The 15,350-nt window shown below is 35.2% G+C and overlaps 2 protein-coding genes and 2 pseudogenes across 2 annotated transcripts; 2 read left to right on the top strand and 2 right to left on the bottom strand.

The window, feature by feature from the left end:
* Positions 1 to 1,488: 1,488 nt before the first annotated feature.
* LOC120123313 (40S ribosomal protein S8-like) lies at positions 1,489 to 3,374 on the top strand. Its single transcript, XM_039142240.1, has 5 exons — positions 1,489 to 1,582; positions 1,683 to 1,755; positions 2,110 to 2,449; positions 2,891 to 3,060; positions 3,157 to 3,374. Exons 1-5 carry the CDS (start codon positions 1,579 to 1,581, stop codon positions 3,230 to 3,232), a joined length of 663 nt encoding a protein of 220 aa, XP_038998171.1. The 5' UTR covers positions 1,489 to 1,578; the 3' UTR covers positions 3,233 to 3,374.
* Positions 3,375 to 4,541: 1,167 nt separating this feature from the next.
* Positions 4,542 to 11,588, bottom strand: LOC120123336 (annotated as a pseudogene).
* Positions 8,574 to 11,309, bottom strand: LOC120123383 (annotated as a pseudogene).
* A 1,069-nt stretch (positions 11,589 to 12,657) lies between the features above and the next one.
* Positions 12,658 to 15,145, top strand: LOC120123277 (GDSL esterase/lipase At4g26790-like). The gene is made up of 3 exons (XM_039142193.1): positions 12,658 to 13,177; positions 13,442 to 13,931; positions 14,758 to 15,145. The coding sequence occupies exons 1-3, from the start codon at positions 12,812 to 12,814 to the stop codon at positions 14,946 to 14,948; spliced, it is 1,047 nt and encodes a 348-aa protein (XP_038998124.1). The 5' UTR covers positions 12,658 to 12,811; the 3' UTR covers positions 14,949 to 15,145.
* Positions 15,146 to 15,350: the final 205 nt, after the last annotated feature.

Raw genomic sequence — 15,350 nt, 5'->3', positions numbered from 1 at the left:
GGGAGAGAAGAGTAACCAAGCGCCTAAACCATTGGGTCAAAGCTCCCCAATGTTTTTAACTTACAACAATTTGTATTTGCCTTGTACAGATAAACAAATTATTTGGTTAAATAAATTTCAGTTCGATTAGTGGTTACAGAAAAAAATTCGGTTCGATTAACAGTTAAAGAAAAAATATTTTATTTGAAAATTATTAACCGAACCAAATTAACTGAATTTTTTTTCTTTAACATTAATCGAACCGAAATTTATTTGAAAATTATTAAACGAACCAAATTAACCGAATTTTTTTTCTTTAACATTAATCGAACCGAAATTATTTGACCGTTAATCAAACCGAAATTTATTTGAAAATTATGAACTGAATTTTTTTCTTTAACCATTAATCGAATCGAAATTATTCGACCATTAATAGAACCGAAATTTATTTGAAAATTATTAACCGAATTTTTTTCTTTAACCATTAATCGAACCGAAATTATTTGACCGTTAATCGAACCCAAATGTATTTGAAAATTATTAACCGAATAAAATAAATTATTTTTTCTTTAACCGTTAATCGAACCGAAATTTATTTGAAAATTATTAATCGAACCAAATCAACTGATTTTTTTCTTTAACCATTAATCGAACCGAAATTATTTGACCGTTAATTGAATCTAAATTTATTTGAAAATTATTAACCTAATTAACTGAATAAAATAAATTATTTTATCCTTAACCGTTAATCGAACCGAAATTTATTTGAAAATTATTAACCGAATCGAATTAACATTATTTTTTTCTGGAACCATTAATCGAACTGAAATTTATTTAACCAAATAATTTGTTTATATGTACAAGTCAAATACAAATTATTGTAAATCAGAATTATTGGAGAGCTTTGGCCCAGTGGTCTGGGCGCTTGGTTATTCTTCTCCCCTTTAGATGCAGGTTCAAATCTCCTTGGGGGCATCTTTCTTGTTCAATTTTCTATTTCAATCAGGGTGGTGACACGTGTCACCACCTGATTGGTTATAAAATCACTTAATTAAATAATTTAAAATTCATAAATAAAACCTTTTAATCATGTATTGACACGTGTCATGATCTAATTGGATAGTTAAATTTCTTTAATTGAATTAAAATAGTTACTAAATTGATAGAATATGTAAATATTAAAGACCAAATATATAATTATACCAATTTTATTAACGTACACGTCAGCAAGTCTGTTTTTTTTAACGGAGAGTGGTTTGATTGAATCAATTAAAAAATTTGGTGGTGAAATTGAGATAAAAAATAATTCGATGGCAATATCAATTAATGACCATAGTTTAGTGATCTCCCGTGTAGTTTACTCAAAAAAATTATGGGCTGCCTGTAATAAAGATGCTCTCTCATAAATTTCACTGCCCACAAGGAAACTTTTAACCATACCAAAATCTATAGAGGATATAAAAGTAATTTCATAAACACTAGGGCTTCACCCCCTATAAACGTGCTTCAAGTCTCCACTGAGACTCCTCCGCCTCCTTGCTTAACACAAAAATAAAAAAAACCCCAAGGAAGCATAGAACTTTCTTTTGTTCAGCCAAAATGGGTATGTCTCAAATTCATCTAATGTTGCATACATCTCTTTGAATTATGTAATTATCTAATCAGTTTTCTTGCTTAATAAGTTTAATGTCTTTATATTATAGGTATTTCTCGTGATTCAATGCACAAGAGGCGTGCCACTGGTGGAAAGAAGAAGGCTTGGAGGAAGAAGAGAAAGTATTAAGCGAAACCCTTTGTTTCCTTTTGTTTCGTGTCCCTACTTTTCTTGACTAGAAACATGATTTATTTAGAATGATTATAAAATGGGTTTTTGTTCTTCTAATTTTACTTGCATTGTGTTTTGGTTTTTGGACATTAGTTTTAGATTTAGGATTATTTCATTTTCAATTTTAGAACAATTCTAGTGAACTCTATTGGGATATTTTTAGATGTAAAAGTTGATCCTTTGTTGTTTTTTTATATGCCTGGGATCTTCCCTAGTTTCCTTTCTTATTGTATTGTTTTTTTACGTAGTATTTTCAATCTTGGTTTATGTAGTTTTTAAGCTTTGCTGTTTTATTATTTGTAAAGGTATGAGCTTGGAAGGCAACCTGCAAACACAAAACTGTCTAGCAACAAGACAGTCAGGAGGATTAGGGTTCGTGGCGGAAATGTTAAGTGGCGTGCACTGAGGCTTGATACTGGGAACTACTCATGGGGAAGTGAGTCGGTGACCCGGAAGACCAGAATCTTGGATGTTGTGTACAATGCATCCAACAATGAGCTTGTCCGTACTCAAACTCTGGTGAAGAGTGCTATTGTTCAAGTTGATGCTGCTCCCTTCAAGCAGTGGTATCTCCAGCACTATGGTGTTGACATTGGTCGCAAGAAGAAACCAGCGGCTGCTTCAGCTGCCAAGAAAGAAGGAGAGGTAGGGAATGTTTGTTTTTACATTCGGGTCACATGGATAATGTTTCTGTAGATCACTCATATCAGTCATATGTTGATGTTTCAATCATTTGACAGTCATTTTAGTTAATATTGTTGCTTTGTTTTTGTTTTGTTGTAATTGGACCTTGATATGATCCCTCTTTGCATGCACCTTGATATGCTTCATTCCACTTGTCTCAACTGGTTTTGAACACAATATCAGATTGTTTGACCCAGAGGTTATCATCATTATGCTGCATATGCGTATCTCTTGGTGTCTGCACCTTCTCCGACTTGGGTCTCTAAAAGTAGAAATTATGGATCAATGTAGAATAGTATTGTATGTATGGTCGAGAATAAAGACCTGTCCTTGGTGTTTTTAATATCAGACCGAGTGTTTCTCTGTTTACACCTTTACTTGTTTTGCTTAATTTGTGTTTAGGAAGCTGAAACTGCTACTGAAGAGGTGAAGAAGAGCAACCATGTCTTGAGGAAGCTGGATAAACGTCAGCAGAATCGCCAGCTTGATCCTCACATTGAGGAGCAATTTGGCAGTGGCCGTTTGTTGGCTTGCATCTCTTCACGGCCAGGTCAATGTGGCCGTGCTGATGGGTATATTTTATACTAATAGCTTTCGTATTCGTTAACTATTTATTACTAGCTATTATCGATCTCATTCTAACATGAGGTGGTATGGGGGTTCGACAGGCATATTTTGGAGGGCAAAGAGCTGGAGTTCTACATGAAGAAGATCCAGAGAAAGAAGGGGAAGGGGGCTGCCTAAATTTTTCCTACTTTTCATCTTCCTAGCAAAATGCTGCCCATTTTTTGCTTTATTTAACATTTTCAGAACATTTAAAAGTGTGGTGGCATTGAACATTTAATTTGAATCTTTGCTATTCAACAGCACTATTGTTGTATTTGAATTTAGATGATCTTAAGCTTCAGAAATGCGGCTTATTTACTTCATATTTATATACTTGCAATGATTGAAAGTGCTATCCGTATGTGTGGGTGATTGTAATAGCAGCATTATTTTTACTAATTTTTAATTATAATCTCATTAAAAAACATCAAACAAAATGCTCAATTTACAAATTAGTACAATTTGATTTAGAATGCAGAATGAGAAAATATGTGTACCTTAACATAAGATGCAAAATAGGAAGAAGAAAAATATCAAATTGTGAATATATATATATATATATATTTAAAATTATTATATCTCCTTTTTTTATGGAAAATGATATATCCATTTAATATAGTAAATATGGTATAAATATAGTACATGTGAGCACAACTAGTTATCAATGTTTATTAATAGTTTTGGGTGCTTCAATTTATAATTTCATTTGGGTTGAGAAGAGATGGTTGTGCATTAAAATACAAAGAAAAATCAACCAACAAAGACACTCCAATGTAAATTACAAAGTAATTTAAGTCTTGTAGACAAATTTTAACTATTTATCATATATTATTTCTTTTGTTGACGAATCTAAAGCATTGTAGCCAGCATTAAGTAGAGGTCACCGGGGATCGGATTACCTGCCTCGGTCTACAATAGGCCAACCCGGGGCATGGTATTTAAGCCTGATCCGACTATTTTTTTTTTATCAAATTCCATGTTCTAAATTGTTTCAAAATTTTGACATGGGTGGGGTTGAGTGATGCCAGGTCTAAGATCAGCTTTAAAACAAGTTCATGTATAATTGTTTTGATTCGATTCATGAACATTTCGAACATCGATGTGAAACTTACAAGAACATCAGATTAGATTGTATGAAGTGGTTTTGAATGTGTCATCGTTGATTATAGATATATTTGTATGCCATTTTGGTTCTATAAGAATTATTTAATTCTCCAAAAATGTTGAACACGGATACTTCAAGAAGAAGCAAAACAACATGGATTGAATCAATGTGATAACATCCACAACCTCATACGTAGAAGCATTTCAGGCTCATCTCTTCATACTAGTTCGGGATTCAAGCATAGACACATTTTGGCCTACTCGAAAACCGTTAATTATTGAGGAACACAATCATATAAAACAAATGGCAACTAATAGTACTCGTAAGCTTCAAGATCTTTACACAAATATGGATAAAGGCAGGTATATGAACGAAGAGATCAAGGAAATTAGAATAACATCCTTCGAGGGGGTGATCCAGATGGAACAGATGACGGTTTGACGGGTAAGGATATCCCCTTTCTTTCTTGTCCTCCTGCAACTTTGTCAATCAGTTTTGCAGCCTTGGGGTCAGTTAATAGTGTCTTCTGAAACAACTGTGAGAAGCCCGTAGCAATAATAGTCACATGGATCTCCCCGTTGTAACGATCATCGAAAACAGCACCAAATATGATGTTAGCCGAAGGATCAGCCAAACTTGTCACAACCTGAAAATCAGCAAAATCTAATGCAGATCAAGAAGAGAATGTAGCCAAAATGTGTTTCACTTTCCATAAACATGATAAGATTGAATAGGCAAAGAAGAAATTCCTAACACCATATGTACCTGTGACACACTATTTACTTCCTGCAGGGTTATATCTTTTCCTCCAGTAATATTATATACCACACCAGTAGCTGATTGAATTGATGATCCAATTAACGGAGCCAAAGTTGCTTGTTCTGCCGCTCTTCGGTGCAGTTTTTGCTACAGGAAACTCCTACCCCAAGCATTGCAGTTCCAGAATCTTTCATGACTGCCTTAACATCTGCAAAATCCACATTCACCAATCCAGGTATCTGCAAAAAGAAAGGAAGAAATTCCATTAGTGACAAAGCTCAAAACCAGAAAATAGGAAACAGGAAAAACAATTATTAAACCAAGTTTAAATGGTTCGAGCATTTAATCATTTATGGCCTAGATGGCAATTCATGCAATCAACAAATATATTCAATAGTTATTGCATGCCACAGGTCATAATGTCTAACAAGAATTATCAAGAAAAATCTAAAAACCTCTAGAAACAGTTCAATCTAAGAATATTTGAAAATGTAGATAGGTATGTGAAAGAATCAGAGACCGTGATTATATCTGAAATTCCTTGAACCCCTTGGCGCAGAACATCGTCAGCAAGAAGAAAAGCACCTTGAAGAGGTGTCTGCTCATCAGCAATATCAAGCAGACGGCCATTGGGAATTACTATGAGAGTATCAACATTCTTTTGCAACTTTTTGATGGCCTCCAGTGCCTGCAAATATAGAGATATAAGACAACTATTCTGACATTAAATGATCGAAAATTTGGAGGTTGAATTGCACTTTGCATAACCCAATCGGTTCTATACTGGACAAGGACTTCAGGCTATATATCTCCCACTATATGGAGCATCGAATGAAGGGAGTCAAACAAACATGCCAGCACGGTTCGTTTACGCCCCTCAAAGCTAAAGGGATAGGTTACCACAACAACAGTCAAATAGCCAGCCTCTTTGGCTATCTGGGCAACAACTGGAGCAGCACCGGACCCAGTGCCTCCAACCATGCCAGCAGTTATAAAGACAATATCTGACCCCTTAAGAGCATTTGCAATCGCATCTTTAGATTCCTCTGCAGCTTGTTCACCCAAAAGCGGATTTCCACGGGTCCCTACATTTCAGTCAATTGATTCACATCGTTAAATCAAATATAAAGCAAGTAAATAGTCCTACAACACAAGAGACAAAACAATGTTCTCATTGATCAAGCAAGAGTGCTCGACCCAGTCCACGAGTCAAAAGCTCTCCAATTTGAAGTGGGTTCTCAGCAGCGGACTGTAGTAGTGCTTGAGAATCCGTGTTTATAGCATAGAAATCAACACCCAAATTCCAAAACAAAGCAGAAATGACATCGGTAATTCCCTTTTGGAAGTTAAACATTCTGAGTAATGCATTTATGACTGAAGTGCCTTGAATTATCATCTCCATTACCTTCATACATGCACTTTAAATTCAGCCGAACAAATCCTCAGCAAAAGGAGAAAAAGAGAGCTAAGTTTTTAACTAATGCAGCACAAAGGAAAATTCACATAAAAATCATTGACTAATCATCTAACACTAATTTCAAAACGGCACTGAGTTTATACAAAGGCAAACTTGAAATTAGATTAGAACTAAATTTCCCAAATTCTCGAATTGACAACCAGAATCCATCAAATCAAAATGTCGGTTAAAACCCACCAGCAAAGCCACTTGAAAATGGTAAACCCCACAAAAATTCTCCATTTTTTTCAAACTTAAAGCTAAATCCACCTCAAGAAACGACACACAATGAGTCGGAGAGTAAAATAACCTATAAAATTTCACAAAATTTGCTAAATTTAAAGCAAAACCTAATAGAAAACAGCTGAAAATTAACCTGTAAACCGCTACCAATCATTCGATTAACAGCATTGTTACCACCTCCACCAACACCAACCACCTTTATCTTCGCGGTTTCCATTGGAGCAAACGAACAGCTTATCCCTCCAAAACGGTGACGCATTCTCAAAAAGCTTTTCTTCAACGGATATTTTGAAGAAAAACGTAGTCTTGAAGAAAACAAAGAAGAATAAGAAGTTAATGATAGTAATTCCTTTGGGTTTGTTACTTGAAGTGTCGCCATTTTTTACAAAAAGGAAAATATTTGATTGCGTGGAGAAGAAAGGATAGATGGGTTTTAGAGAGAATTTCAGTAAATCATTTGTAAGGAAATGTTGTTGAGAAACCACTTCTTCTTCTTGCCGTCTCACCTTCTCCGGTTTTAGCAGGAGAACATTAGAACGACGTCGTTTTCTCCTTCCTCGATTATCGTCTTTTCTTGTTTTTATTTTTCAAATTAATTTCCATTTTTTTAAATGAATCACATTAATGCCTAAATACGATTCAAACTTTTAAGATACTTAAAAAACAAGAGATTAGATTAAAAAAAATTAAAAATAAGATAAGTCTCAACAAAATTAAAATTTTATCCAAAAATACATTTTAAATTAGATTTCGTTTAGAAACGATTTTTTATAAATGTTAAAAACATTAAATTTCATCTTTGAAAATGGTTACATAGATTAATTAAATTTTATTTAATTCCCTTTCTACTAATAACCAAAGTTATTTAAATAAAAATGTTACACATCTAATAATCAGTGGTTACCTAAAAACATTTCAAGTTTTAACCTTTCATTTTTTGTCAAAATATTTTTTCTTATACAAATCATTTATTATTTAAAGTAAATATTTATTATTTGTGACATGTATCATACTATCAAATGTTGATATAATATTATCACATATGTTCACGTGTTACATGTTAATGTAACATATATGTGTACCATACACTAATACATAGTGTTCTTTATTAGTTTTTAACCGAACTAATCGATCGAATCAAATTAGTTTGGTTAATTCGATCGGTCACCGAAATAGTTCGGTCACAGAACATCTAATTTTTTTTTCAATATTTAGTTAACAATTACTTTGGTTCGAAATCGGTTAATTAAACGAATTAACCAAATTAATCAAAATTATTAAATATGAAATATGTTATATATATATATTAAATCCATATTTTGAGCTCAATCCTATTAATGACCCGATTGTTTTTTAACTAAACTAAATTCATTAAATTATCAATACCTAATTAAATTTTTAACTCAAATTAAAAAAAATTCTTTATAATTAAGTTAATCTAATTAAAAATTAATAAAAATATTATTAAAAAATTTGGTTAGTTTAGTTAACCGACCAAAATAACCAAACTTTGTCCGATTCAGTTAATATTTTCAAAAGAAAATTTTGAATTCATTTAATTGTTAAAGAAAAAATTCAATTAATTTAATTAATGATAATTCAGTTCGGTCGGTGACAAAATTAACCGGTTGAACACCCCTACTAATATGACATCCGCAAATTCCTTAACCCTCTCCGCTTTCTGTTTCCACAGCTGTTCGAGCGCTGGTGCTATAGCAGCCTGGATTGTCCCTGATGCCTTAACAGTATCCTACAATAAACTTACGAACAACATTAATCACCAAACCAAGAGTGTTACCTTCTTGTACGATTATAATATGAAATTAAGTGATTACCCGCAAAGCCAAGGAAACTTTTATCTCCAAGAGTATTTCCGACAAGGTCAGAAGAAGTTCTGCTCTTGACTTTTCAACCTGCTCAACCGTCCTCTTGTACACATCCAAGCACTCTTGTTCTATCTGCAGAAGCATCTTGTCTCTCTCTCTTCGCCGACTTCATCCCATATTTCCTTTAATCAATTGCAGGACATATTACCTTCTATATTTCTGCATGCAAGTACGTACAAGAAACAAAGATTTTGTTGAAGAGAACAAAGTTAGAAAGCACATTACTTGCAGTTTCTGCAGCAAAGTGCCACAAGTGGTTTCTCCCAGAAGAGGGTTCTGTGCATCCATTACTGCCATTTACTCAACCACTTCAACCTAGCTGTACCAAGGGAAGCATTGTATGGTTGCTTTGCTCTCCACAAATATTCGTTTATGCTCAAAGGGAATGAGCCATATCCGACACAGATCCCAGCTAAACCTGCAAAAATTATTCATTCTCTGACCAATTCGACAGTGCATATGATGTTGGAAGTTCTAACTAGCTGGTTGCATAGCACCAGAAAGGAAAAACATTTAAAATCATGCAAAATTTGACGTTAAGAATCAGAGAAAGGAATCGGAAGCATACCGGCTCTTTTGCTAAATGTTCGAAGAACAATTAAGTTATCATGCTTCTTCACCCATTGCGTTCTCGATTCAGTTCCTGAAAACTCAATGTAAGCTTCATCCAGCACCAAAAGTATTGGGGCATGTCAAGGATCTTCAAGAGAACTTCATCACTAATTATACTGCCAAATTCCCACTAACAAAGCAATGGAGCTATCAAAACAATATGTACGTGGAAAAACAGATCAGAGCAACATATAGTTACAGTTTCAACATTGCACGTTAAAAGTAAAGTCCGCAAGCTCCTGAAATCGCCGTAAATGATTTCTGAAGCCCCACCTAAACGAGATTCAAAAAGAAGCAACTAAATTATAGCAGCAAGACACCGGGAAAAGAAAAGGCAGTCATGTCTAACAAATTCAAAGGAAATAGAAAACATGTTCCACCAAACATTTTTCCGTCACTCTTGATCGGATAAAAAACAGGGTTTAAGATTTATACTCCCTTTGTGCCTATTGAAATAACACAATGATAATGTTCCTCAGATTTAAGAAAAAGGAAAGCCATTGAAAACATTTACCTTCCATCTGGTTTTTCCCACTCAACAGCCTCGGCCATTGCTTCTACATTCAAGCTGATGTCTGGCTTCCTAGGAACTGCACGGGATATTAATATGTCTATAGATAAAACAGCAGATAGAAAATACAAACAGCTGACAACGATCCACGCCCTAGATGCAAATAAAGATAATTACAAGGTGAAGATGTATGCAAAAGCTAAACTAGTAGAAAGCGTATTTCTACCTTTGATAACTTGTGCTGCGTTAACACCAGCATCAAAATTATACATTGTGAAGGTTGGAGGCAATCCAATATCTTGTCCCCAGGATCAAGCACACACCTGCAACAAAATATTTATCGAAAATAAAAAAGCAACTAGTTAGAAATATCTAATGCTTGAAGCCACATACAGAGTAGATATTATGAGCTAGCTACACCAACTAAGTTTCCTGGTACTAACCGCATGATCAGATCAATAAGTTCATCGCAGCCCCAACCGACAAGAGTATAATCAGATTCAATACCCGAATCTTCAGCAAGGGCAGCACGCAATTGACGAGATTCAGGTTCAGGATAGATAGACGGGAATTTCAAGGACCCCAAAGCCTCAAGAACCTACAAACAATCCTAAATTTGTAATCAGGGTAAAGTAGATAACTCAATTGCAAGAATGGTGCCTGCAATTGGTACAAAAAGTAGTAGTTATTTAAATGACCTCCAGAGGTGGACCATAAGGATTTTCGTTTGCATCTAATTTCATGATGTCTTCAGGTTTCCTTCCCAATTTAGACGACAAAACCTATAAAACAAAGACGCTACCCCACCTCATTAAGAAATAAAAACCAGCAAACTGATTAACATGAGATGCATATGGGAAGCTAATGATAGACCAGCAAGAAACAACCATAATGTATCAATCATGTCAAGATATTAAAATCAGTTCAGTAATCTAACACTCCAAAGAAACGATTCATTTGTTTGGAATCAACACGACAGCATTAGACAACCTTGGCATTAAGATGCAGTTTTCATTATTTTGAATTGTCACATTCCTTTGCTTATCCTCTAGCCTATAATATACAGAAATTTTCATTATACTGGAAACAACTAAAAAGCTTCAAAAATGTATATGATTCCAATGGCCTCAAACGGTAAAGTGGGTTGATAAGGAGGCAACTTTCTTAAGTGGGGTCGAATAAAAGAGTCGCCACTCAACTTCTGATTCACAGTCTCCCTGTTTTAATCACCAAAGAAACCGAACCTCAGCCATTTTTTGAAGGCTGTCACTTGTTATTATCACTCTCGGTTTCCTTATCCACTTATGTCTGGTTAATTCTCTGACGGTTATAGCTAGTAGGCCGACAAGTTCAAAAACATCGAATGGATGGAATAGGTTCCACGAGGCTGGGCCGGGCTACTTCCCGGTACGGTTCGACGGCGGTGCTCAACGGCCCCGTGAGGAAGTGGAAGAAGAAGTGGGTCCACGTGTCGCCTTCATCCACTGTTAAGCACTCTCAATCCAACGGCAGCAACAGCTCAGCCTCTACCAGCATCCTGATCTGTCGATGGACCCCACTCTCCTAGGCCGATTCCTGGTCCCCTTTCTCCACCGCCGAGGATGAGGCGCAGCCTCCCGAGCGCAAATTCCGCTATACCCCATTAAGTGTATAGGTATACGTATATACATACGTGTATAAAAAATCATGCCTTTCTTTTCTTTTACTTATAAACTTTAGATTTTAATGCCAGTTCATTTATATTTTGTTCTTCCGATTGCATGTGATAAGAGGTTTTCTTAAAAAAATCAAATTCGATTAGAGTTTTAGATGTATAATTTATTCAGAATTTTCTAAATCAATTAAGAACCATATATATTTTGAAAACTTGAACTCATGACATCTAGAAAAAAAGAAAATGTTATTCTTACTAAAAAATTTGAACTCGAATAGTTACATTTATAAAGTGTGCGTTGTTAATATGTTAAAATGTTCTAAATAAACTTAAAAAAAATGAACTTTAGAGACGTACAAACATGTATTGTTACCGAAATCATAGCTTAGCCTGGATATGGGACAAGGATAACATTTAAATTTGACATTTCGGTCTGTAAAGTTGCTGAAAATTTTGACTATTAAAGTGAAACATTAAGAGATTGGAGTTAAATTTGTATCTTTTATAACCAAACACGTCACTTTAAATGAAGGGAAATCATTTCATGAAAAGGGGGCACCCCCATTGTGTGTGTGAAAACTGAAACCCTGGAATATGTGGTTTTGGGATCAGGTAATGTGAATGGCACCGACAGCAACCCGCATTTACTAAACCCACATTGTTTATGAGAAATGGGATTTTCTCCTTTAATATTTCTGATGATTGTACGGCTTAAAAAATAAATGTCATATTGAGTTTTCAATGCTATATATTGTGAAAAATAAATGCCCTCTCCTAACCCAAACCCACCAAATTTATTGTGCAAACTCCTAATAACTACATTTTAATGCATACCCAACAAATCACCATTTACTTCACAGTAAAAATATAAACCACATATTCCCACGCTCCTCCACTTGGCTTTGCCTGGAAAAATACTTGAACTTAGCCGTGAGTTCAAGTAAAACTCGAGCTATCAACCGAATAAAATTCGTATATCTTACTAAAGTATCAGCTTGACTTTATTATATCTATAACTTGGGATGTCAGATTTCCCCAACTACAAATGCAAACCATTTCTCTACCATTAAAGAATTATTGCATCCCTCCCATCTTTATCATTGACATTATATCTCAAGGAATATGCCGAAAGGTACCACGTTGGTCCAAGCCAAGCATTCACCATAGCCAAAACTTGGTTAGTTTTCTAGAACATTGATTTAAAGACAATGCCGTCCTACCTACTTCGAGAGATTAAAAGTCACAACAAACTTCATCAGTCTCGGTCTACGAATAAGACAAAGGGTTGTAAATATCAAGATTCGAACCTCAAACCTATTGAGCATCCCGTTTAAAGAGCAGCCGAGTGATCTAAGTTAATCCGTTGGTTTGGTCTCGGGGTCTATTAACTTTCTGTAATTCGACTCTATCAAGAATCATTCAGACCAGCTCCCCAACCACCTATTTTCTATTTATAACACAAACCACAAAATGTTGGAATGAAAGTTAATTATGGCATGTAAGATTGTTGTACTGTTTTTCTTTGTTAATATCCTACTGCAAGTATCAAAAACAAGGGCAACTGTTCCAGCAATTATAGTTTTTGGAGATTCTACGGTGGATCCAGGGAACAACAACCAGGTACCTACAGTTCTAAAGAGCAATTTTGAGCCGTATGGCAGGGATTACGATGGAGGGAAGCCGACAGGACGTTTTTCTAATGGAAGGATTGCAACAGACTTCATTTCTGAAGCCTTGGGGATCAAGCCGTCCATACCTGCATATCTGGATCCAAACTATGACATAAAAGATTTTGCTACCGGAGTCTCCTTTGCTTCAGCCGGGACTGGTTACGACAATGCTACTTCCGATGTGCTAGTAAGTCAAGCTACAGATTGGTGATAAGTTAACTGTCTTACCATGTGAAACAGAACTCAGGCAGTGAGTTGTACATTTTTGTTTGCATCAGATTTTCCATGAATTTTGTTGAATTCCATTCCGATTCTTGCCATAGCTTGCCCGAAAGAAAAGATCTCAGTTTCAACATGTTCTTTTAATCTAGTTCAGAGGTTTAACCAACTCCAACAATAAGTCATCAATTACTACTTACTAAGCTCATCTCGATTTTTCTCGAATTTGCAGTCTGTCATACCATTTTGGATGGAACTGGAAAACTACAAAGAATATCAGGACAAACTAAGAAGACATCTGGGCAAACATGAAGCTAATAATCGTTTGACTGAATCACTGTACCTGATAAGCATAGGTACCAATGACTTTTTAGAGAACTTTTACATCCTTCCGACCAGATCTTCAGAGTATTCAGTTGACCAGTATCAGAGCTTTCTAATAGGAATTGCCAGCAATTTCATCAGAGAGCTCTACAGGCTCGGAGCTCGGAAGGTAGTCATTGCTGGCCTTCCTCCAATGGGTTGTTTACCATTGGAAAGAACAACGAATATGTTCTTCGGAAGTGACTGCATCAATGAGTATAACAACGTAGCTAAAGATTTCAACAAGAAGTTAAAGGGTGCCATCACAGAGCTGAACCAAGAACTTCATGGAATCCATCTGGCTATGTCAAACCCCTATGATAAGCTAATGGAGATGATTCAGAATCCAAGTCATTTTGGTAAGATGTTAGCGATAAAATACATCGTTAGGTACTGTTACTTTAAATGGAAACATTTCACTGTCTAACAATTTGGTCCTAACGTCGTGTATAAAGAATAGGAGATACCTAGAATAAGGGCATATTCACTACTTGAATCAATCACCTATCTTGTTCAAACTCCATAAAGATGGGATTCCTGTTCTATGCCATCCACATGGGTCAGATATCATGAAGAAAACAAATCTAGTAAAACTAACCATGTTGAAGCCCAAAAAATGGCCCACTTAGTTCTTTCAGTTACCCTTAAATGCTAGAACAATAGCATATCTCAACTCTGGACATCTACAACCATTTCCTTATCCCAGATTATGTCATCCTAAGAAATTTAATAATTATAGATGATTTTGCATGAGTTTTAGAATTAACTTTGCTTACCTGTACTGTCCTGAGATGATTCTTGGTCTTTATGCATAAAACGGACAACACATAGAAGGAAAACATTCAAAAAACAGGCATGCTTACAAATTATATGAAACCAAACAGCAACTGGGTACTTTCAGGTCCCCTTTGTTGTTACTTGCCTCTCACAAGCCTCAAGAACTCACATTTACTAGTTTCATACAAATTATAACTTTCTTTTGTTTAAAACATGCAACAATAACACCATAAAAACAAGCCTTTTCAGGCAAGCTGGGCCATCTTTGTGTGTGTGTGTGTGTGTGTGGCTGTGCTTGTGAACATAATTGTGCGCAGTGCACAATGTGAGTGTAGATCTAATAAGGCAAGTGTTCTAATATATTTCTCCTCTTAAGGTATTTTTTCTGATAAACATTATACAATACAGGATTTGACAATGCAGAAACAGCATGCTGTGGGACTGGATTCTTCGAGATGAGCTACCTGTGTGATAACATGAACCCATTTACATGTTCAGATGCCAACAAGTATGTCTTCTGGGATGCCTTTCACCCAACGGAGAAAACAAATGCCATTATGGCCGATTATGTGGTCAAAACTACCCTAGCTGAGTTCTGATAATTACTAAAAGTAAACGAAGAAGCACTGCCTCATTGTTGTAGGAGTATTAACTAGATATGGTATTATTTCAGTAGCTAACTTATTATTGCCTTTTCAAATACATTCCATGCGGCAAAATATATCAAACAGTAAGTCAACTGAAAAAATGCATGTTAGATGAAGACACATAAGAACAAGTTTAAACTTTAAATCAAGAAAGATTATCATCTCCTCTAGACAACAATTATTTTGGAAGACATTTTGTTGTGATCTATGAGGCTCTGCAGAGTATTTGCATGAAATTATCATTCAAAGTTTCAACATCTAATAGATAATTTTTCTGTCAGAAGAACAAAAAAAAGTTTGATTCAGAAATGTTTTCTAAGAGATTCCCATCATGGAAATTGACATAGTCTACTA

This window comes from Hibiscus syriacus, unplaced genomic scaffold (genome assembly GCF_006381635.1).
Source record: "Hibiscus syriacus cultivar Baekdansim isolate YM2019G1 unplaced genomic scaffold, ASM638163v2 tig00110392_pilon, whole genome shotgun sequence".
In the NCBI taxonomy this organism is placed as follows: Eukaryota; Viridiplantae; Streptophyta; class Magnoliopsida; order Malvales; family Malvaceae; genus Hibiscus; species Hibiscus syriacus.
This window is presented reverse-complemented; position numbering and strand designations above follow the sequence as displayed.

What these genes read in the sequence shown, in the direction of transcription:
- LOC120123313 (XM_039142240.1), top strand. An exon ending in GCTTGGAGGAAGAAGAGAAA is followed by an intron (nt 1,756 to 2,109) that starts GTATTAAGCGAA and finishes TTATTTGTAAAG; the next exon opens with GTATGAGCTTGGAAGGCAAC. An exon ending in CTGCCAAGAAAGAAGGAGAG is followed by an intron (nt 2,450 to 2,890) that starts GTAGGGAATGTT and finishes ATTTGTGTTTAG; the next exon opens with GAAGCTGAAACTGCTACTGA.
- LOC120123277 (XM_039142193.1), top strand. Translation starts at nt 12,812, where the DNA reads ATGGCATGTAAGATTGTTGTACTGTTTTTCTTTGTTAATATCCTACTG. An exon ending in ATGCTACTTCCGATGTGCTA is followed by an intron (nt 13,178 to 13,441) that starts GTAAGTCAAGCT and finishes TCGAATTTGCAG; the next exon opens with TCTGTCATACCATTTTGGAT. An exon ending in TCAGAATCCAAGTCATTTTG is followed by an intron (nt 13,932 to 14,757) that starts GTAAGATGTTAG and finishes TATACAATACAG; the next exon opens with GATTTGACAATGCAGAAACA.